The following is a 24,519-nucleotide window of genomic DNA, read 5'->3' as shown; positions in this document are numbered from 1 at the left end:
CTGAGGCAGGAGAATCACTTGAACCTGGGAGACGGAGGTTGCAGTGAGCAGAGATCACGCCACTGCACTCCAGCCTGGGCAACAGAGCGAGACTCCATCTCAAAAAAAAAAAAAAAAAAAAAAAAAAAAAAAAGCTTTACAGTGAAAAATCTCCCTCCCACCTTCCCCACATCCTCTCCTCTCATTCTCTGAATAACAGGTAGCCATCATTAATAGTTACTTCTATGTAATTCCAGAGTGTATTAACTTCCTAGGACTTCCTTAAGAAATTCCACAAACCAGTTGGCTTATAACAACAGCAATTTGTTCTCTCACAGTTTTGGAAGCTAGAAGTCCAGAAATCAAGGTGTCAGTAGAGCCATGCCTTCCTCTGAAGGCTCAAGGGGAGAATCCTTCCTTGTTTCTTCTGGCTTCTGGGGGTTGCTGGCAATCTTCAGCATTCCTTGGCTTGGCTCACTGAAATCTGTCTCCATCTTTCCCTTGTGTCCCTGTCTCCCTGTTTCTACTGCTCTTATAAAGACAGCAGTCATATAGGATTTAGGGCCCACCTAACATCCAGCGTGACCTCATATTAATATAACTTTTTTTTTTTTTTTTTTGAGTCTTGCTCTGTCATCCAGGCTGGAGTGTACTGGCGGGATCTCCACTCACTGCAACCTCCACCTCCCAGGTTGAAGCAATTCTCCTTCTTCAGTCTCCTGAGTAGCTGGGAATACAGGCGCCTGCCACCACACCTGGCTAATTTTTGTATTTTTAGTGGAGATGGGGTTTCACCATGTTGGCCAGGCTGGTCTCGAACTCTCGGCCTCAGGTGATTCACCCACCTCGGCCTCCCAAAGTGCTGGGATTACAGGCGTGAGCCACAGTGCCCAGCCAGTATAACTAATTATATCTTCAAGGTATACCTAATTATATTTCCAAATCAGATCACATTCTGCCTGGACGTGAATATTGAGAGGATATTGTTCAGCCCAGTGCACAGTTTCCATATGCAAATATGAAATAGGCTCCTATTTTCACCCTGCTTTTTCCTCCAAAGTTAGCATCCTACACACACACTCCTGACCTAGTGTTTTTCACTTGACAGTGTCCTGTGGACATTTTACCTCAGTGGTATAGAGATAGCTTCCTGATTCTTTTTTTTTTTTTTTTTTTTTTTTTTTTAATTTGAGACAGAATCTCGCTCTGTCACCCAGGCTGGAGTGCAGTGGTACAATCTCAGCTCACTGCAACCTCCACCACCCGGTTCAAGCAATTCTCCTGCCTAAGCCTCCCGAGTAGCTGGGATTACAGGTGCCTGCCACCAAACCCGGCTACTTTTTTTTTTGAGATGAAGTCTCGCTCTTGTCCTCCAGGCTGGAGTGTGATGGCACAGTCTCGGCTCACTGCAACCTCTGCTTCCTTGGTTCAAGCAATTCTCCTGCCTCAGATCCCCGAGTAGCTGGTTTTACAGGCAGCTGCCACCACGCCTGGCTAATTTTTGTATTTTTTTTTAGTTCAGACTGGGTTTTACCATGTTGGCCAGGCTGATCTCAAACTTCTGACCTCATGTGATCCACCCACCTCGGCCTCCCAAAGTGCTGGGATTACAGATGTGAGCCACCGTGCCCAGCCTAATTTTTGTATGTTTAGTGGAGATGGGGTTTCACCATGTTGGTCTCAAATTTTTGACCTCAAGTGATCTTCCTTCCTCAGCCTCCCAAAGTGCTGGGATTACAGGTATAAGCCACCATGCCCAGCCAGCTCCCCGATTCTTTTTGACAGCTGCATAATGTTCTGTTGCATAATGCATAATGCATAATGCATAATGACAGCTGCATAATGTTCTGTTATGTGTGTGGGGCATACCTGTGCGCTATTGATGGACACTTGGGTTGGCCATATTCTTTTGATATCACAAAAATTGCTGTAGTGACTGGCCTCCTGCATAATGGGTGGAACCTCATGAAACTGCTATTTTGGAAGGTCATAAATGGTAAAATATTGGCAGTTTCTTATGGTTCAGTCAGATTACATCATTTGACATGTGGGCAGGGAGTCACCCACCACAGTTTTTGTTTCATGATGGTGAAACAAAAACTTAGATGGTGAGGAGGAGGTTTGGTTGGAAGGGAGGATTTTTCACTTTTTTTGTCTCTATACTCTCTCTCTCTCTCTCTCTATATATATATATATATATGTATATATATGTGTATATATATGTGTGTATATATGTGTGTGTGTACATATATACATATATACGTATATACATATATACATATATACACATATACATATATACACATATACACACATATATACATATATACACATATACACACATATATACATATATACACATATCTATACACACACACACACACACACACACACACACACATATATATATATATTTTTTTTTTTTTTTGAGACGGACTCTCGCTCTGTTGCCCAGGCTGGAGTGCAGTGGCATGATCTTGGCTCACTGCAACCTCCGCCTCCCAGGTTCAAACGATTCTCCTGCCTCAGCCACCCAAGTAGCTGGGATTACAGATGTGCGCCACCACGCCTGGCTAATTTTTGTATTTTTAGTAGAGATGGGATTTCACCATGTGGGCCAGGCTGGTCTCGAACTACTGACCTCAGGTGATCTGCCCACCTCGGCCTCCCAAAGTGCTGCGATTACCGATGTGAGCCACCACACCCGGCCTTTCTCTTGAATCTCTAATGCTCATTCAGCCAGTGGTGTGCTGGGGAACATTTAACAATTGACTCTTGGAGGTGGGAAGGAAATGTGTACACATATATATGTAAATACATTAAATTTTGCTAATTTAAAGAATACGTAGGCTGGGCATGGTGGCTCACACCTGTAACCCCAGCACTTTGGGAGGCCAAGGCAGGAGGATTGCTTGAGTCCAGGAGTTTCAGACCAGCCTGGGCAACATAGCAAAAGTCCATCTCTACAAACCCCCCCACCCCCCAAAAAGCAAATTATCCTGGTGTGGTGGCACCTGCCTGTAGTCCCAGCTACTTGGGAGAGTGAGGCAGGAGGATAAAAACCATACACCACAGGAGTTTGAGGCTTCCGTGAGCTATGATGGAACCACTGCACTCCAGCCTGGGCAAAAGATCAAGACCCTGTCTCAAAAAAAAAAAAAAAAAAAAAACCAAGAAAAAATAATATGTGGTATATGGCTTGCAAATAACAATGAAAAGTAAATTTCATATCATCAGCTCTCACACAATACTTGCACTGATTTTTGCAAACTCTTGTACCCATAGCCAACCTGTGGTTGCAATTGATGGAGAAGTGTAGTTCTTACATAAATTAGATGAAAGTGAAATTAACAAAGACCTATGTTAGAACTGGAACTTCATTTGCCTCTGATGTGAGTGACCTCCTTCCTGAATCAGATGGTAGTTTTAAATACTGGAAGGATATTTCTTCAATTTGCTGTAGTCATCACAATAGAATAGCTACAGGCATAACCCACTTGTTAGTTTCAACTACAATGTTCATGTTTTCCACCCCTTTCTTACCATCGAAAAAACAGTACATCAAACCCTGATTTGCAGCACTGTCTGCTTTCTACCAGGTAAGTTATATGTGACCCAGCAGTTTCACTCAGCTATAAACTCAAAAGAATAAAAACACACTTTCACACAAAAACTTGTACACAAATCTTCATAACAGCATTATTCATAATAGCGAAAAAATGGAAAACAACCCAAATGTCTGTCAGTGGATAAATGGATAAATGAAATGTGATACATCCATACAATGGACTATTATTGGATCATAAAAAGGAATGAAATATTGATACGCGCTACAACACAGATGGACCATGAAGGCACTGTGCTAAGTGAAAAGAGTCGCAAAGGACCACATATTGTATGACCCTATTATTATGAAGTGTCCAGATCCAGAATAGGCAATCCATAGAGACAGAAAGTAGACTAATGGATGCCTAGTGCCGAGCAGGATGAGGAGAGTAGGGGTAGAGGGAGATTGACAGTTAAGCAGTATGAGATTTCTTTTTGGATTGGTGAAAGTATTCTGAAATTGACTGGTGATTGCCATGCAGTTCTGTGAATATACTAAAAACTATGGATGTGTACTTTTTTTTTTTTTTGAGATGGAGTCTGTCACCCAGGCTGCAGTGCAGTGGCTCGATCTCGGTTCACTGCAGCCTCTGCCTCCTAGATTCAAGCAATTCTCGTGCCTCAGCCTCCTGAGTAGCTGAAATTACAGGCATGCATCACCACGCCTGGCTAAGTTTTGTATTTTTAGTAGAGACGGGGTTTCACCATGTTGGCCAGGCTGGTCTCGAACTGCTGACCTCAAACTGCTGACCTCAGATGATCCACCCGCCTTGACCTCCCAAAGTGCTGGGATTACAGGCACGAGCCACCCAGCCCAGCTGTGATGTGTACTTCTGATGTGTACTTCTGATGCAGGGCAGGCAGGCCCCACATCAGAGCTTAGCCCAGGAGGGTTTTTTGCCTCACCCAGAAAAGAATTCAAGGGTGAGCCAAATGTAGAAGAAAACAGCTTTACTGAAGTGGCAGTGTTATAGCTTAGGCAGTGGTACAGCTCCATGACTGCTTCTACGGAGCGGGGCTGCCCCACAGGCAGTGTGCTAAGATTAGCAGCTTAGGGCAGTTCTGCAGTCAGATTTATACCTACTTTTAATTGCATGCATATTAAGAGGCGGTTTATGAAGAAGTATCTAGGGAAAGGGTAGTTACTTCTAGGTTGTGGGGCCATAGCCATAGAAACAGGCAGTAACTCTCAAGTGTTGCCCTGACAATGGTAAACTGACATGGTGCACTGGTGGGCATGTCTTATGAAAAGCTGTTTCCCCACCCCATCCCTGTTTTAGCTTGTCCTTGATTTGTTCCAGTGTCTGAGCCAAGCCTCTGGAGTCAAGTGCCCCCTCCTATTTCACTTCTATAGCCTCCCAACTCAGAGCTCTCAAAAAACAGGGTGAAGATTGAGTAGTGAGATCTTGGCAGCCCTCGAGTTTAAGCCTCATTCACTCTTCTTTCTCCCTCTTTGGTTTGTATCAACAGGAGACAGAAGAGAACAAAACCAAAGGATTTGATTACTTACTGAAGGCTGCTGAAGCTGGCGACAGGCAGTCCATGATCCTAGTGGCGCGAGCTTTTGACACTGGCCAGAACCTCAGCCCGGACAGGTACTGCAGCTGTCGCCCAGGAGGAGCTGGTGGGAACCTGGGCTGTAGGTGGGCGCTTGCCCTCGGTATCAGCACAGGCCTGGGTTCCAGTCTTGGCTGCCCCATGACCAGTCCAGCAACCATGGGCAACTTATTTTACCTCCCTGGCCTCAGTTTCTTCATATTGTAAACTGGGAGTAATTATAGCACCTGTATCCTGGGGTTGTCCCATGAAGGGTAAATGAGATGATGACTGTAACTCTTGCAGTGCCTGGCACATAAAGCACGTGGTACGGCCGGGCGTGGTGGCTTATGCCTGTAATTTCAGTACTTTGGGAGGCCAAGGCGGGCAGATCACTTCAGGTCAGTAGTTCAAGACCAGGCTTAACAACACGGCGAAACTCTGTCTCTACTAAAAATACAAAAATTAGGGCTGGGCATGGTGGCTCACGCCTGTAATCCTAGCACTTTGGGAGGCCGAGGAGGGCGGATCACGAGGTCAGGAGTTCAAGATCAGCCTGACCAACATGGTGAAACCCCATCTCTACTAAAAATACAAAAAAAAAAAAAAAAAAAAAAGCCGGCCTGGTGGCACACACCTGTAATCCCAGCTACTCAGGAGGCTGAGGCAGGAGAATCGCTTGAACCTGGGAGGCGGAGATTGCGGTGAGCCAAGATCGAGTCACTGCACTCCAGCCTGGGGGACAGAGCAAGACTCCTTCTCAAAAAAAAAAAAAAAAAAAAGATAAAAGTCATGTGATACGAGGCAGCCACTCTAACCAGTATAGGTAATGATTTGCCTAAGAAAAAAATATGAAAGAATATGCAGCATCCAGGTCAGAGTGGGTATCCCTAGTTAGGATTATGGGTGATTTTAATTGACTTTTCCTACTTATTATTATACTTTAGAAACAGGGTCTCTCTCTGTCACCCAGGCTGGAGGACGGTGGTGCCATCATAGCTCACTGCAGCCTCTACCTCCTGGGCTCAAGCAGTCCTCCCTCCTCAGCCTCCTGGGTAGCTGGGACTACAGGCATGTACCAACACACCCAGCTAAAGTTTTAAATTTTTTGTAGAGATGGGGTCTCACTATGTTGTTCAGACTGGTCTCGAACTCCTGGGCTCAAGCAACCTTTCCTCCTCAGCCTCCCAATGGGATTACAGGTGTGAGCCACCATGCCTGACTAGGGCAGGTATTTTGGCTCTATTTTTTGGGTGACTAAACTAGTTCTGAGATGTAAAGGGGCTTGCCCATGGTCAAATATTTAGCAAGTGGCAGAGCCAACTTACATCTTCTCACCCCTCCTCTGATGTACTGTCTACTGGCATGGAGGAGAGGTAAACAGAAAAGACTGACATGATTGTATTAGGTCAAATGTCAATGTATACATATGGTGCCCATTGAGTGCACTGGGGAAGCACATCATGCATGGGGCAGGGCCTTCAGCTGGGCACCAAGTATTTGCATCTGTGCTTTCTCTTCCTGGCCTTTGTCTACCTTTTATTTCTATTTGAGGTGATAGGTTTTTATTGATTTGTAAAAGTTCTTTATATATTGAGGCTATTAACTCTTTGGTATACTTTTCTCTTTATTTTTTATTTTTATTTTTTAATTATTATTATTAATTTATTTTTGAGATGGACTCTCACTCTGTTGAACAGGCTTGAATGCACTGGTGCAACCTCAGCTCACTGCAACCTCCACCTCCCGGGTTCAAGTGATTCTCCTGCCTCAGCCTCCCAAGTAGCTGGTATTACAGGTGCCTGCCACTGTACCCTGCTAATTTTTATATTTTAAATAGAGACAAGATTTCACCATGTTGGCCAGGTTGGTCTCGAACTCCTAACCTCAGGCAGTCTACCTGCCTCTGCCTCCCAAAGTGCTGGGATTACAGACCTGAGCCACCGCTCTGCTTTTTTATTTTAGTTTTGAGATAGAGTCTTTCTCTGTCTCCCAGGCTGGAGTGCAATGGCGCGACCTCGGCTCACTGCAATCTCCACCTCCCAGGTTCAAGGGATTCTCCTGCCTCAGCCTCCCCAGTAGCTGGAACTACAGATGTGCATCATGACACTCAGCTAAATTTTGTATTTTTAATACAGACAGGGTTTCACCATGTTGGCCAGGCTTGTCTCGAACTCCTGACCTCAGGTAATCCCGCCTGCCTCCCAAAGTGCTGGGATTACAGATGTGAGCCACCATGCCTGGCCTATTTTTTATCTATCTATCTATTTATTTTTGAGACAGGGTCTCTCTGTCACCCAGGCTGGAGTGCAGTGGTGTGATCATAGCTAACTGCAGCTTTGACCTTCTGGGCTCAAGTGATCCTCCTGCTTAAGCCTCCTGCATAGCTGGGACCATAGGCATGTGCCACCCTACCTGGCTAATTTTTATAATTTTTGTAGAAACAAGGGCTTGCTATGATGCCCAGGCTGGTCTCAAACTCCTGGCCTCAAGCAATCCTCCTACCTCAGCCTCCCAAAGTGCTGGTATTATAAGTGCGAGCTGCTGTTCCTGGCCACATTTCATTTTAAAAGACTTTTTTTTTTTTTTTTCCAGCTATGTCTACCATAGATAGAGGCAGGGCACAGATGCCACATAATGACCATTGTTTACTGGGTTTGGGGACACACTGGTTTTTAATATTTATTTAGTTAAATCTATCAAAAGTATTTCTTTATTGCTTCTGCTCTAGTCATTTCCTTATTCTTCTTCCTTATTCAAAGCAGTTCCAACCCCTCCCATGCAAAGAACATTAATTAAGGGCCAGCTATGGGTAAGGCAGGGCTCTGTGCAGGCCCAAATTTGCGTTTAAGGGATTCAGGCCCCAGAAGTTACCATCCAATAGGGGAAGGAGAAGATGCTGGAAACGCCAAGGAAGGATGGACGCCCTTGCCAATGGGATAGCATCGGGTTGGGGTGGGCAGGGCTCAGCGATTAGGCCTTTCCCATATAATGTTTTCAGGCCAATTTTGCTTTGCCCTTTAAGACCAGGGAAGGTCAGAGCAGAAAGGAGAGAAATAATCTAGTCTAGTGTCTCCTAGTCAGTGTTAAAACCCAGCCCAGCATGGTGGCTCATGCCTGTAATCCTAACACTTCGGGAGGCCGAGGCGGGTGGATCACGAGGTCAAGAGATTGAGACCAGCCTGAACAACACGCTAAACCCCATCTCTACTAAAAATGCAAAATTAGCTGGGTGTGAGGGCAGATGCCTGTAATCCCAGCTACTTCAGCTACTTGGGAGGTTGAGGGAGAAGAATCACTTAAACCCAGGAGGTGGAGGTTGCCGTGAGCCAAGATCACATCATTCCACTCCAGCCTGGGCAACAAGCATGAAACGCTGTCTTAAACAAAAACAAAAACGAAACAAAAAAAAGGTTGTTGAGCATGTCACCAATAATTTTCAAATGGTCCATTTTTTAAATTTAACTTTTATTTATTTATCTATTTATTTATTTGAGATATGGTCTTGCTCTGTCACCCAGGCTAGAGTGCGGTGGTGTAATCATGGCTCACTGTAGTCTCAACCTCTCAGGCTCAGGCTATCCTCCCGCCTCAGCCTCTCGAGTAGCTGGGACCACAGGCATGCACCACCATACTCAACTAACTTGTATTGTTTGTAGAGCTGGGGTTTTGCCATGTTGCCCAGGCTGGTCTCAAACTCCTGGGCTCAAGAGATCCTCCAACCTAGGCCTCCCAAAGTGCTGGGATCACAGGCATGAGCCATATCTGGCCATTTTTTAATAAGATAAAGTCAAGGTTATTTCCTGAGCACCATCCTAGCCAGCCACTTGCTTGCGTTTTTTCATTTACCAGATATTTATTGAGACTATGCTGTTTGCCAGACCCTGGGAATGCAGTAGACAAATACAGCAAAACAGACAAGGGTCTCCTGCCTTCATGGGGCTTACATTCTAGTCAGGGGACACCATGATAAACAAGTGAATAAGGAGAATTAAAGATTTTGGTAGTTGTAAGAAACAGTGTTTGGGGGCAGAATCTCTAAAGAGGTGATATGTGAGCTGAGATTGGAGGGATGATGAGTGTCTTATCCTGTTCTGTGCTGGTAACAGAATACCTGAGGCTAGGGAATTTCTCGTGAACAGAAATTTGCTGGCTGTTAGTTCTGGAGGCTGGGAAGTCTAATATCAATATGCCGGCATCTTGCATGGTCCTTCTTGCTGTGTCATCACATGGCAGAAGGGAAGGAAAGAGAGGGAGAGCAGGTCAAGCACAGTGGCTTATGCCTGTAATCCCAGCACTTTGGGAGGCTGAAGCAGGAAAATCACTTGAGTCCAGGAGTTCAAGACCAGCTTGGGTAACCTGGTAAGAGTGTGTCTCTATAAAAAAATTTTAAAAATTAGCCGGCCGTGGTGACATGCCCCTGTCATCCCAGCTACTCAGGAGGTTAAAATGGGAGGATTGCTGGAGCCCAGGACTTTGAGGCTGCAGTGAGCTATGATTGTGCCACTGTATTCCTGCCTGGGCAACAGGGTGAAACCCTATCTCAAGAAAAGAAAAAAGAGCGAAAGGGGGCTGAACTCGCCCTTTTATAACAAATCCACTTTCCTCATAATGGCAGAAATCCATTCATGAGGGCAGAACCATCAAAGCCCAATCACCTCTCAAAGATCCCGCCTCCTAATACCTCACAATGGCAAGCAAATCTCAACATGGGTTTTGGAGGGGACACACGTTCCAACCAGAGCAAGGAGCCAGGTGCAGAAAGAGTTGGAGAAAGAATCTTCCAAGGTTAGGGAACAGCGGGTGCAAGGGGCACAGAGCAGGCAGGAGCGGGCATGTTTGGGGAATGGACAGCAGCCGGTGAGCCTGGTGCAAAGGTAGATGAACAGAAGACCATCCTGGAGGGCAGCGCCTGTCAGACAAGGCCTCAGAGGGCACCAGCAAGGCAGGGACAGCAAGTCATCAGACCTATTGCTCCTGGAATGTTTCACGAGACCCACAGGCCTGCTTATCTGTGTTGCTGTATTTGCTCTTTCCTAATGTACTATAAATAGTTACTCACACGGATTACACCCAAAGAAAAAGAGCCCTCCACCCTCTTTGCTGTGTATTCTGTAGTGTGTGGGTTTGGCTGGAACCTGTGTGTGCCCTGGCTGGTTTGGCCATACATGGGCTGCAGTAGGAGGAGTCGAGGGTCGAGGAGCAGAGCTGGAAAAGGAGACTGAGCTATTCTGGGGTGAGTTCTGCATTGTGCTGGAGGCAATTTTGCATAACAAAATTCACAGCTGGCTGGCACAGCAGAGCATACGGTGATTGCCATTAGTGCAGATGGCTCAAGAGGCCTTTGCAGAGGACCTTGCCCCCAATCCACTTCCCTACAAGTCAGAGGGCAGCTTAGCTAGGACACTCAGCCATTGCTAATGCTAGCTCATGGCTGCCTCTGTGCAGACTATAAAAATGGGCCCCTTCCTCAAGGGGGTGTCCTAGCTAAGCTGCCCTTTACTTTCATCTATGGGAAAATTGTTGTAATATACAGATTTTATTAAGGAAAGCAACTTGACTGCTCTTTTTTTTTTTTTTTTTTTTTTTTTAAACACAGGGTCATACTCTATTGCCCAGGCTGGAGTGCAGTGGCGTGATCATAGCTCACTGCAGCCTCTAACTCCTGGGCTCAAGCTATCCTCCCACCTCAGCCTCCGGAGTAGCTGGGACTACAGGTGTCCATCACCACACCCAGCTTTTTGTGTGTTTATTGTATTTTTTAATTTTTGTGAGTACATAGTAAGTGTGTATATGGGTTACACGAGCTGTTTTGATATGGGCATGGAATGTGTAATAATCACTTCAGGATAAATAGGATATCCATCACCTCAAGCATTTATTCATTGTGGCATAAACAATCTATTTATACTCTTCTGGTTATTTTAAAATATACAATTACATTATTTTTGACTATAGTCACTTTTTTTTGTTTTTGTTTTTTTGTAGAGACAGGGTCTCTCTATGTTGCCTAGGCTGGTCAACTGCTCTCTTAATAAATATTGGCCGAGCACAGTGGCTCATGCCTGTAATCCCAGCACTTTGGGAGGCCGAGGCAGGTGGATCACTCAAAGTTAGGAGTTCGAGACCAGCCTGGCCAACATGGTGAAATGCCGTCTTTACTAAAAATACAAAAAATTAGCTGGGCGTGGTGGCACGCACCTGTAATCCCAGCTACTCAGGAGGCTGAGACAGGAGAATTGCTTGAACTTGAGAGGTGGAGGCTGCAGTGGGCCGAGATTGCACCACTGCAATCCAGCAAGACTCTGTCTCAAAAATGAATGAATGAATGAGTGAATGAATGGATGAATGAATATCACAATATGAAGGTGCCTCATAGATGTATTGGCCTTGGGCAAGGTAGGTCATGAACCATAGGTGGTGGCCCTGCTGGGATCCCTAACTCGACCCTCCTGCTGGAAGGCCCTCCTCCCACCGCCCTGTTGCCATGGTAACCTCCACCTTTCCCTCTGTATCTCCTGGCAAGGTGCCAAGACTGGCTAGAGGCCCTGCACTGGTACAACGCTGCCCTGGAGATGACAGACTGTGATGAGGGCGGTGAGTACGACGGAATGCAGGACGAGCCCCGGTACACGATGCTGGCCCGGGAGGCCGAGATGCTGTTCACAGGAGGCTACGGGCTGGAGAAGGACCCGCAGAGATCAGGTAGGGCCTGGCAGACCTGTCCCTGGGCTGCAACAGGGCCGGGCAGGGAGGTACCTAATTTCCATTCCACTGGGGGTTATTTATGACAAGATGACAGGCTGAATCTTCTCCTCCAGGGAGGGGAATTTATGGAGCTAATATGAAGATGAACATTGTTATTTTAATGGTTATATATTACGGTTTTGTAGGGGTTTTTTGCAATTTTAAAAACTGAATTGAGATTTTCATAACAAAATTCACCATCTTAAAGTATACAGTTTAGTAGGGGGGTTTTCTTTTCCTTTTCTTCTTTTTTTTTTTTTTTTTTTTGAGACAGAGTCTCACTCTATCGCCCAGACTGGAGTGCAACAGCATAATCTCGGCTCACTGCAGCCTCCACCTCCCGAGTTCCAGCGATTCTCCTGCCTCAGCCTCCTGAGTAGCTGGGATTACAGGTGTGCCACCATGCACAGCTGATTTTTGTATTTTTAGTAGAGACAAGGTTTCGCCATGTTGGCCAGGCTGGTCTCAAACTCCTGACCTCAAGCGATCGGCCCACCTCGGCCTCCCAAAGTGCTGGATTACAGGCATGAGTCACCACACCTGGCCCAGAGTTTCACTCTTGTAGCCCAGGCTGGAGTGGGCCATCTCTGCTCCCTGCAACCTTCACCTCCCAGGTTCAGGTGATTCTCGTGCCTCAGCCTCCTGCATAGCTGGGACTACAGGCACACATCCAGCTAATTTTTCTATTTTTAGTAGAGATGGGGTTTCACCATGTTGGCCAGACTGGTCTTGAACTCCTGACCTCAGGTGATCTGCCCGCCTCAGCCTCCCAAAGTGCTGGGATTATATGTGTGAGCCACCATGCCTGGCCTCCTTTCCTTTTCTTTCTTTTTTCTTTGAAATAGAATCTCACTGTGTCACTCAGGCTGGAGTGCAGTGGCACAATCATGGCTCACTCCAGCCTGGAACTCCTATGCTCAAGCAATTCTCCTGCCTCAGCCTCCCAAACAGCTGGGACTACAGGCACTTGCTTCCACACCCAGCCAATTTTTAAAAGTTTTTTGTAGTGACAGAGTCTTGCTATGTTGCCCAGGCTGGTCTTGAACTCCTAGCCTCAAGCAATCCCCTGCCTTGGCTTCCCAAAGTCTTTGGATTACAGATGTGAGCCACTGCACCTGGCCCTAGTGGGTTTTAGTGTAGTCATAATATTGTACAATCATCACTGCTATGTAATTCCAGAACATTTCCATCACCCCAAAAAGAAATCCCGTACCAGTTAGCAGTCCTCCCCCAACCTAGCAACCACTATACTTTTTGTCCCTATAGATTTGCCTATTCTGGAGATTTTATATAACTGGGAGTATACAATTTGTGGCTTTTTGTATCTGCTTCTTTCATTTAGCATAACTTTTTCAAGATTCATCTGTGTTGAAGCATGTTATCAGTACTTCATTCCTTCTTATTACTACATAATATTCCATTGTGTGGATATATAGCCTTTGTTTATCCATTCATCAGTTGATAGACAAGTTATATATTTTTTTTTCTGTTACATAATGTATTAGTCTTCTTGGGCTGCCAAAACAAAATACTATAGAGTGGGTGGTTTAAACTACAAAAATTGCTGGGCACAGTGGCTCATGCCTGTAATCCCAGCACTTTGGGAGGCCAAGATGGGAGGATCACTTGAGTCTAGGAGTTCAAGACCAGCCTGGGCAACATAGGTAAACCTCACCTCTACAAAAGAAATTGTTTTAATTAACTGAGTGTGGTGGCACACACAGTAAGCCATGATCATTTCACCGCACTTCAGCCTGGGCAACAGAGTGAGACCCTGTCTCAAAAAACACACACAAAAAATTATTTCTCCCAGTTCTGGAGGCTGGGAATTCCAAGATCAAGGTGCTGGCCAGTTTGGTTTCTGGCTTGTAGAAAACAGCTTTCTCACTGTGTCCTCACATGACCTTTCTCCTGGATGCAAGTGTCTGGATGCAAGTGACCTTTCTTCTGGATGCTCTGCTGTCTCTTTTGCTTCCTAAAAGGGCATGAGCTCTGTGTGATTAGGGCCCCACCCTTATGACCTCATTTAAGCTTTATCACCTTCTCACAGGCTGCTGGAGTATGAACGTCCCCTCCAAGTCTCATGGTGAACTGTAATCACCATTGTGAAGGTGTCAAGAGGTGGGACTGTTAAGAGGTGATTAATGTTGTTATGCAAATTGGTCAGTCATCACAAAAGTAGCTTTGTTATAAAAGCAAATTTGGCCCCTTCTTGCTCTTCGCCTTCTGGCATGGGATGATGCAGCACCAAGGCCTGTGCCAGATGCTGGTGCTATGCTCTTGGACTTTCCAGGCTCTAGAACTGTGAGCCAAATAAATTTCTTTTCATTATAAATTATCTAGTCTGTGGAATTCTGTCATAGCAACATAAAATGGACTAAGACACAGACTGTGTGTCTCCAAATGCAGTGCGGTTACGTTGTGAATGAAGAGTTCAACATACGAATTTGTGGATGGGGAGCCCAGTGGGGACACAGCATTCAGTCTCTAACATATAATAAACATACTAAGTTCCTAATTTCACAGGTAGAGGATGAGGCTGAGTTTTAAAAGTTTTTAAGTTATATTTAAAAATTAACAAAGAATAATGCAAATCTAGGCTGGGCAGTGGCTCACGCCTGTAATCCCAGCACTTTGGGAGGCCGAGGCAGGCGGATCACCTGAGGTCAGGAGATCGAGACCAGGCTGGGCAACATGGTGAAACCCCATCTCTACTAAAAATACAAAAATTAGCTGGGTGTGGTGGCGGGTGCCTGTAATCCCAGCTACTCAGGAGGCTGAGGCAGGAGAATTGCTTGAACCCCAGAGGCAGTGGTGACAGTGAGCTGAGATCCCGCCACTGGACTCCAGCCTGGGTGACAGAGTGAGACTCCATCTCAAAAACAAAAAAAAAAAAAAAAAAAGAAGAAGAATGATGCAAATCTATAATCTTTATCTGAAATTTCTAAATCCAAAAAGCTCCAAAAACCTGAAGTATATTTGTATGTTTTGCACAAATTCACTTGGTAAAACCTGACCTAGCTGACATGAAGCTGTTTATAAGTCTTTATTTCTTCCACCTTTGCACATCCCCACTTAGTTCTGCAAAAGTTCTCACCCTGATTCTCATTGGCTCAAATTAGTTCTCAGCCTGATTCTCATTGGCTCAAACTCAATCATCTACATACCCCAAACCAACAGTAGTTGTTCAGATGGCTTACTCTGACTGGCCATGACTAAATCTGGACCAATTGCTGTAGCTTGGTGGGGGATGGGAGGAGTGCTACGATTGGCCAGATTTTATCACAGGCCCACCGTTAGAGCCCCGCCCGGAACACCTGGAGGGGAGAGGGCACACGGAGTAGTTTGAGTTCTTAAGGAAACCTCAGGGTGTTCTTCTGGGAAGGGTGATGGGGGACACTGGGCTGGCAAAAACAACAGGTGGTTCACCTCTTTGTGCCCCTCTTTGCTGTCTTTCAGGGGACTTGTATACCCAGGCAGCAGAGGCAGCGATGGAAGCCATGAAGGGCCGGCTGGCCAACCAGTACTACCAAAAGGCTGAAGAGGCTTGGGCCCAGATGGAGGAGTAACCAGGAAAATCACTGCCAGCTAGTCCCAAGCAAACGGGCTAGGAGGAAAGATTAAAAAAACAACAACAACTTATTTAGCTTGGGGAGGGGAAGCATTTTTAGTGTGTTGTAAATCAAATTTTATATTTCATTTTTTGACTCTTGAAAAATGTCTTTGCTACTTGGCAGCTACCAGCAGAGACTCTATAGCTGTCTCTTAGGGCAGTATTTTGGGGGAAGTGGGGCTTGAAGAAGCAGCCTAATGAACCAACATACCGTTTTGTGGTGGGTTTTTTTTGTTGTTGTTTGTTTGTTTTCTTTTTTGAGACAGAGTCTTGCTCTGTCACCCAGGCTGGAGTGCAATGACATGATCTCAGCTCACTGCAACCTCCACCTCCTGGGTTCAAGTGATTCTACTGCCTCAGCCTCCCAAGTAGCTGGGATTACTGGTACACACCACCACACTCAGCTAATTTTTGCATTTTTAGTAGAGATGGGGTTTCACCATGTTGGCCAGGCTGGTCTCGAACTCCTAACCTCAGGTGATCCACCCGCCTCAGCCTCCCAAAGTGCTGGGATTACAGGTGTGAGCCACCATGCCTGCTATTTTGTGGTTCTATTTTCATTTTTATTTCTTTTTTTTTTTTTGTCACGAGATAAAAGAAAGTGCTTTTTGCCTTGAATGGACAATTTTAGGGTTCTGCTCACTAGTCTTTTCAGGCTGGACTGAAATGTCGGGCCCATGGAGCCCTGTGTTTTGTGCATCGGGATGAGAAATGAAGCACTGCACACTGGCTTTCCTAAGTCATGGGGTGTATATTACTGTGGCTTAGTGCAAAGCATTCTTTCTCAGAGCATTTAGAGGCACGCATGGCATTTTTTCAGTGGGTGTGAGATTGCACAATACCCAGGCTCCCTTCTACCATGGAGAAGGGCCTGCATATTGGCCGTTTTTTAAACTTCTAGTTTAATTTCCTTCCATAATGCTACTGATTTTCTGGCATACAGCCGAATTCCGTTTTTTAAGCATGCTTTCTACGGTGGGCTTTTCAAAACAGGTTTGAGTTTTGTATGCACACATTTACTACCTCTAACTCCTACATCAGCTAGTGTGGAAGAGGGTGCACCTCAAAGCTTTTACACGTAAGGACAGCGGCTTGGAATGTCAAAGCCTTTTCTCCAAGCAGACATGCACTCTGCATCTCAGTGGCAGCTTCCACAACGTGACTGCAATGTCTCTTATACAGTATTCCTCGGTGTTTTCTTAGCGTCTGGATGTTCTTCCGTGAAATCTGCTCCCCAGCCCTGGTCCTTGGCATTTTCTGCTTGAAGCTGGGCTGATTTTCTTGTAATTTACAGCAGGACGCTTTCAGCAGGAGTCTCTTGGGATTTTATCTAAGATGTTTGAGGATGAGAGGGCAAGAACTATAAACACTCATTAATTCCAGTAGTCTCCCCAGGGCCAGACAATGGTGATTGTTATTTAATGAGCTTTTCCTTTCAATGGAATTCAGCTCTCACATTAGTATGATTTCATTTGATGTTTCAAATAGCAAAGATGCTAGGTGCGGTGGCTCCCGCCTGTAATCTCAGCACTTTGGGGGGCCAAGGTGGGAGGATTGCTTGAGCTCAGGACTTCAAGACCAGCCTGGGTAAACATGGCGAGACCCTGTCTCTACCAAAAAAAAAAAAAAAAAAAAGACAGACTGCTTTGATCAACCCTAAATGCGAAAGCAGCCTCTTTTTCTTTGTTTAAAAGTCAAAACATAAAAAAGCAGAGTATAACATACAAACCATTCTTAACTATTCATTAAAATGGGTCCTTCAACACCTAAGTGGGGTTTGTTGTTGTTGCTTATGCAGAGAGATTGTTTTCTTTTTATTATTTTATAATTTTTGAAATAGAGATGGGGTCTTACTGTGTTGCCCAGGCTGGTCTCGAATTCCTGGGCTTAAGTGAGCCTCCCGCCTCAGTCTCCCAAAGTGCTGGGATTACAGGCAGGAGCCACTGAGCCCAGCCAACACTTTAGTGTTGACTGCTTTGGAGGCATGAACCCATGCAAGCGTTAGTTCCAAAGTTCAGTGTGTACCTTTAAATGAACAATGAAGCAGGTGAAATTACCCTGGAAAAGAATCCCTTAGACCACCCATAAATGACAGTGGCTTTTTCAATATGGACTCATCATAGCCAGTTTTCCTTTTGAAGTTGGAACTGATCACCCTTTTGTCATCTGTACCAGATCAGTAGTTGGCTTGTGTTACATTTTGTGTGTGTGTGCGCGCATGTTTTAAACCAGTGCATATAAATTGTATGTTAAATGTAAGTAACTTTAAGTTGACTTATCTCTTCACAGTAATCAAGCCTCATGTAATTCATGCTTTTTAAATTCAGCCAGTCCCCCCTCTCTGAAATTTTATTATGTAAATAATTTGTGTTCCCCGATCACTCGTTTAAGTTCTTAGTTGTATGTCATCTCTTCTCTAGCAGGAATTGGCAAACTTTTTTGTAAAGGGGTAGAAAGTGAAGATTTTAGGCTTTGCAGGCCATATGGCCTCTGCTGCAAATGCTCAACCCTGCTGTTGTAAAAGCTGCCATAGACACTACATGAACACGAATGAGTGTGGCTGGTGTTCCAATAAAACTTTATTTACACAAACAGGTGGCCCTCTTGGGCTGTAGTTTGTCAACCCTTGCTCTAACCCTTGACTGAGAGCTACTTTATGAAGCCCTGAGGGCAGGAGCTATCTCAATTTTGTGCTCCCCAGGGCACCAAAACACAGTGCTTTGGCATAGAGTAGGCACTCAACAAATGTGTGAACAGATGGAGAGCCAGCCCTAGTCAGTGCACTCACCCTTTGAGGCTCTGGTTCCTCCAAACAATTAATGATTCATTGTCTGGATTGGCTGGAACTGTCACCCCCCCAATTCTACTCCCCACCCACCCATGTGACCTTAATGTCAGTTGCTGGTCTGTTGCTCTTCGGGGAGGGAGAGATGGCCTGGATATAGAGCTAAGCAAATGCTTCTTAAAGGGCCCTTAAAAGTGAAAAGTAACTTGCAAGAGGTTGAGATCCTTCTGAGCTAGGAGAACTTATTCCACCTTCAAAACCAAGTTTGGGCCGGGTGCAGTGGCTCACGCCTGTAATCTTAGCACTTTGGGAGGCTGAGGCGGGCGATCACCTGAAGTCAGCTACTCGGGAGGCTGAGGCAGGAGAATCGCTTGAACCCAGGAGGCAGAGGTTGCAGTGAGCCGAGATTGCGCCACTGCACTCCAGCCTGGGCGACAGAGTGAGACTCCGTCTCAAAACAAAAAAACAAAACAAAACCTAGTTTTGTGCCTTCTGAAGATAGGACATCTTCTTTTTCCACAAATGCTGGACATGCCAAAAACCAAACGGAAAACCAGGACATTCCAGCCCAACTGGGACAATATCAGAGACCATCTTCAAGCGCAAGAAGCAGGTGAAAGTCCAGGAAATTGGCAGAGCCAGGATTATCATCCAGTACTTTCATTTCACAAATGGAGAAACCAAGGTTCTGCCAGCTAGATTTTTTTTCACAGTGTCACTGCTAGCAAGGCACTAAGCTGGTGCTGGGACTTGAGAGCTGCTGCTATTTAGAGGATCTTGGGAATAAAAGTTAAACTGGAGTTTAATGGCCCTTTCAGTTTTGCTATAGAGAAGAGAAAAAAATGAATGAATGGACAGATGGCTTTATGGGTGTAAGAAAGAAGAGAAAACTCTCAAACCCCAGTGTTCCTGAATATCTGTTCTCCCCCTGACCAAAGACACTCGGAATTTATCAAATGCAGCTTTGACCTCCAAGCCAAGTAAACTGCTCTTGTTGCTATTTTAGTGGCTTTTGTTTTTTTAAGATACAAGGTCTCACTTTGTTACTCCGGCTGGAGTGCAGTGGCATGATCATAACTCATTGTAGGCTCAACCTCCTGGGCTCCAGTGATCCTCCTGCCTCAGCCTCTCAAGTAGCTAAAACTACAGATGTGCACCATCACACCTGGCCAATTTTTTTTTTTTTTTTTGAGATGGAGTCTCGCTCTGTTGCCCAGGTTGGAGTGCAATGGCACATCTTGGCTCACTGCAACCTCTGCCTCCCAGGTTCAAGCGATTCTCCCTGTCTCGGCCTCCGAGTAGCTGGGACTACAGGCGCCCACCACCATGCCCAGCTAATGTTTGTATTTTTAGTAGAGACGGGGGTTTCACCATGTTGGCCAGGCTGGTTTTGAACTCCTGACATTAGATGATCCACCTGCCTCAGCCTCCCAAAGTGCTGGGATTACAGGCATGAGCCACCATGCCAAGCCACGCCTGGCTAATTTTTTAAAATTATTTTTTGCAGAGATGGAGTCTCACTATGTTGTCCAGGCTGGCTTGAACTCCTTGGCCTCAAGTGATCCTCCCACCTCAGCCTCCCAAAGCAGTGGGGTTACAGGCGTGAGCCACTGCACCTGGCCCTGTTTTCATGGCTTTTATTTCCTTTCATCCCAGCACATTTGTCTGCAGTACTAGACATGTTTTACAAATCAACAAGTGTTTACACAAGTACATGCAGCTTGTTTTTGGGGGAAAAGAAACAAAATATGCATATTCTCCGTGTGGATTTGTGCCTCTTAACTGTGTTTCTAGTCTCTAAGGTAACCCTTTAACCTACTCAAGATGGGGCCCAGAGAAGTGGCCTGCGTTACAGATTTATTTTGGCATATGTACTAAGTTCCATTTTCTCTTTACAAATAAAGTGTTTTCTTTCTTTCCTGTCTCAGACTCAAATGTCTCCTGGTTTAAAAAAAAAAAAAAAAATGGCCAGGCGTGGTGGCTCACGCCTGTAATCCCAGCATTTTGGGAGGCCGAGGTGGGCGGGATCACCTGAGGTCAAGAGTTCGAGATCAGCCTGGCCAACATGATGAAACCCTGTCTCTACTAAAAATACAAAAATTAGCCGGGCATGGTGGTGCAAACCTGTAGTCCTATCTGCTCAGGAGGCTGAGACAGGAGAATTGCTTAAAGCCGGGAGATGGAGGTTGCAGTGAGCCCAGATCCTGCCATTGCACTCCAGCCTGGGCAACAAGAGCAAAACTCCATCTCAAAAAAAAAAAAAGGAGGGGGGGGTCGGGTGTGGTGGCTCACGCCTGTAATCCCAGCACTTTGGGAGGCCGAGGCAGGCGGATCACGAGGTCAGTAGATCGAGACCATCCTGACTAACATGGTGAAACCCTGTCTCTACTAAAAATACAAAACAAAAACAAAAAAAAAAACAGGCATGGTGGCAGGTGACTGTAGTCCCAGCTACTCGAGAGGCTGAGGCAGGAGAAAGGCGTGAACCCGGGAGGCGGAGCTTGCAGTGAGCTGAGATCACGCCACTGCACTCCAGCCTCCGCGACAGAGCAAGACACTGTCTCAAAAAAATAAATAATAATAAAAGCTGCTGCAGGCAGGAGTTGACCAGAAGGCTCATACCCCATCCGAAAGGGGCAGCCATGGGAAGCGTGGGCTCAACATTACCCTATTTTCCAATTTTTCAAGAGCTGCTAACTTTTTTTTTCTTTTAATGCAAGGCCTTCTGTTCTTTAACATTTGTAATAAATTCTAGTAACTCTTAAAAGCCTTCCAGATTTGGCTCGTCTGCTGTCAGTTTGCTTTAGAGAAAGTATAAGAACCTCTTGTTTATTCATTTGCTCATCTATAAAACATAGAGTTTTTCTGTTTGTTTTTCAGACAGTTTCACTCTGTTGCCCAGGCTAGAGTGCAGTGGCAAGATCTTGGCTCACTGCAACCTCTGCCTCCGAGGTTCAAGTTATCCTCCCACCTCAGCCTCCTCACGAGCAGCTGGGACTACAGGTGAGCACCACCATGCCCGGCTAATTTTGGAGGGGGGTGTGTTGTGTTTCGTCTTGTTTTTTTTCTTTCTTTCACTGGAGACAGGGTTTTGCCATCATGCCCAGGCTGGTCTCGAACTCCTGGGCTTGAGCAATGCACCTGCCTTGGCCTCCCAAACTGCTGGAATTGAAGGCGTGAGCCACCGTGCCCAGCTTAAAGAATAATTTTTACCATTACACAGTTGTAAGCTTCAGAGAAGATAATACATGGTAAAGTGCTTTTTAAATTTTTATTTATTTATTTATTTTAAGACACGGTCTCATTCTGTCACCCAGGCTGGAGTGCAGTAGTGCGATCTCAACTCATTGCAACCTCCGCCTCCCAGGTTCAACTGATTTTCCCACCTCGACCTCCCTAGTAGTTGGCATGGCAGTACAGGCACACACCACCATGCCTGACTAATTTCTGTATTTTTAGTACAGACAGGGTTTCACCATGTTGGCCAGGCTGGTCTCAAACTCCTGGCCTCAGGTGATCCACTCACCTCCGCCTCCCAAAGTGCTGGGATTACAGGTGTGAGCCACCACGCCCAGCCTAAAGTGCTTTTTTAATTCCAAGCTTAAAAAAATCTTGGTTACCAGTTGATCTTTTGGTTTTAAGCTATTTTTTTTTAATTTTAAGAAATTTGAACATTAGTATAACTATGCATGGTAGGTTGAACGTACATATTTAGGTCCACTTGTTCCTAAATCCCCACTGCAATGACAGGAAGTGGATTCTTTTTGTTTGTTTGTTTGTTTGTTTTTAAATAGCATAAGCCCGTGAGGATGAAGAGAAAGAGGATTGAACAGCAAGTTTTGGGTGCTGGAAAGTAGGTAGACTGTAACTGAATTAACAGACCCAAGAAGTCTGGATCCTAGATCAGCAGTAGAGAAATCTGAGAAACACCCAATTTTCATTGCTGAACAAGCCCTGCAAGGCTGAGAAACTGGCATGAGGAGGCCTGGCACCATGGCTCATGCCTGTAATCCCAGCACTTTGGGAGGCCAAGGTGGGCAGATCACTTGAGGTCAGGAGTTAAAGCCCAGCCTGGCCAACATGGTGAAACACCATCTCTACTAAAAATACAAAAATTAGCCAGGCTGAGGCGGGAGAATCACTTGAGCCCAGGAGGCAGAGGTTGCAGTAAGCCGAGATCACGCCACTGTACCCCAGCCTGGGTGACAGAATGAGACTCCATTTAAAAAAAAAAAAAAAAAAAAAAAGATTAAAGTTAATAAAACTTTTCTGATGGTTTTGTTACAGCATACGTCAAAATTTTATTACAGTCTTGACCAAGCGTGGTGGCTCACACCTGTAACCCTGGCACTTTGGGAGGCCAAGATGGGAGGATTGCTTGAGTCCAGGAGTTCAAGACCAGCCTGGTCAACATGGTGAAAGCCCATCTCTTAAAAAAAAAAAAAAAATTACAGTCTTGCTGCAAGTGTAAACCCACTGGGAATTCAACGATTCATACTTGGTAGGGACATTTTCTAAAAATTTATTTTTTATTACACTCTACCTATGTAGATTAAACTGCACGCTCTTAAGTATACAGGTTGATGAATTTTTACATTTGTACACATCTGTGTCTTAACAACCCAATTCAAGATATTAGAACATCTGCAGGACTACAGAAGCCCCCCTGGGCCCCCTCCCAGGCAATACACCCTCTCCCCACCCCAAAAAATGTTGGCTACTCTTCTGACCTCTATCTTGATAGAGACATGTTATAGGAGAAGAAAATGATTAGATAATCACTGTTAGACAAAATAGAAAAGAAAAGAATGTTCCGTTAAAGGTCACTGCACTCTTGACTGACAAATGACCATCAACTGAGTGAGTAGAAAGCTAGTTTCCCAGTGCAAATCTCAATGCTCTTAAATTTCAAAAGAAAAATGCGCAATGCTCAAGCATTTATCAGAAATGCTAGTTTCTTTCCAGAAGGAGGTTCTTACAGAAAGATTTGGTCTCAGGCCAGGTTTGGGAACATTTTCCGTTTATGGGAAAGAATAGAGGAAAGAATAGAGGGGATCCAGGACAGAGACCCCACACTCATTTCCACTATCCACAGCCTAGTGTTTATGATATGGGGACAGGCACACAAAGAATAGTCGGAGTTTCAGCCCATCCCTCCCTTGTCATGCATCCCGCTGCTGAGACCCTGTAGGTCCAGGGGTTCTGATGCAACATTCCGCATCTCTTGCTCATTGATTTCATGTCTGATTGTCATGAGAAAACTGTGTAAGGGGCTGCTGGACTGTAAGAAACTCTCAAAAGGGTGCTGTGCCTTCCAGGATCAGCTGTTTCCCTGCAGGCTCCCTGTTAATTAAGCATCCTGCTCAGTATGTGTTCATAGGAAGAGACGAGTTGCTCCAGAATGTTCTAGCAGAAATATCTCGGCCTTAGGAGTTCAAGACCAGCCCTGGCAACATAGCGAGACCCCTGTCTCTGTGAAAAAAAAAATTTATTTTAAGTAGCCAGGCATGGTGTCACACTCCTGCAGTCCCAGCAACTAAGGAGGCTAAGATGGGAGGATCACTTTAGCACAGGAGGTGAAGGCTGCAGTGAGCAATGATTGTGCCACTGCACTCCAGCCTGGGCAACAGAGCAAGAACTTGTCTCAAAAAAAAAATTGCACACACACACACACACAAAGACACACACACAGCTTCATTTGAGCCTTTGCCTTGCAAGGGGGAGGGGGTTATTGTTTACAGTTGACAGCTACCAAGTAGCACTGGGCTTTAGCAGAGAAAGGGAATTTATTACAATGATAAAGGGATGCCTCCAAGAGTGGACAACCCACTGGGCCTTGGAAAGGTCCTGGAGCTGGAAGCCAGAAAACCATCAGGATTTCCCTGACTCTGCTCTTCTCACTCTCTCATTCCCTCTTTTTCTATGCACTGGCTTTTGTCTACCTCTCCAACTCACCTCACAGAATATAGCCATGCGAAATCCCCCTTTCTTCCTAGTTTTAGCCAGCCTCAGAGACTAATTCCAACGCAACACGGTCAGATTAACAAATCAGGCCAGGCGCGGGGGCTCACGCCTGTAATCCTAACACTGGGAAGCTGAGGCGGGCAGATCACTTGAGGTCATGGGTTCGAAACCAGCCTGGCCAACATGGTGAAGCCCCATCTCTAATAAAAATACAAAAAAATTAGCCCAGCATGGTGGCGTGCATCTGTAATCCCAACTACCTGGGAGGCTGAGGCAGGATAATTGCTTG

General features: G+C 45.5%; 1 protein-coding gene across 4 annotated transcripts in view; it reads left to right on the top strand.

Moving 5' to 3' along the window:
- Positions 1–20,182, top strand: part of EEF2K (eukaryotic elongation factor 2 kinase) — an 83,586-nt gene extending 63,404 nt beyond the window's left edge. For 3 of the 4 annotated variants that reach the window (XM_030799878.1, XM_030799872.1, XM_030799885.1), the window contains 3 exons: positions 5,056–5,180; positions 11,648–11,826; positions 15,328–18,073. In XM_030799878.1, coding sequence (XP_030655738.1) covers positions 5,056–5,180; positions 11,648–11,826; positions 15,328–15,437 — 414 coding nt within the window. In that variant the 3' untranslated portion in view covers positions 15,438–18,073. Of the gene's footprint in view, positions 1–5,055; positions 5,181–11,647; positions 11,827–15,327 lie in introns of all 4 variants that reach the window. The other variant, XM_003261444.3, reaches the window with a different exon arrangement.
- The last annotated feature ends 4,337 nt before the right edge of the window (positions 20,183–24,519 follow it).

The sequence above is a fragment of the Nomascus leucogenys genome, chromosome 2, assembly GCF_006542625.1.
Source record: "Nomascus leucogenys isolate Asia chromosome 2, Asia_NLE_v1, whole genome shotgun sequence".
NCBI lineage: Eukaryota > Metazoa > Chordata > Mammalia > Primates > Hylobatidae > Nomascus > Nomascus leucogenys.
This window is presented reverse-complemented; position numbering and strand designations above follow the sequence as displayed.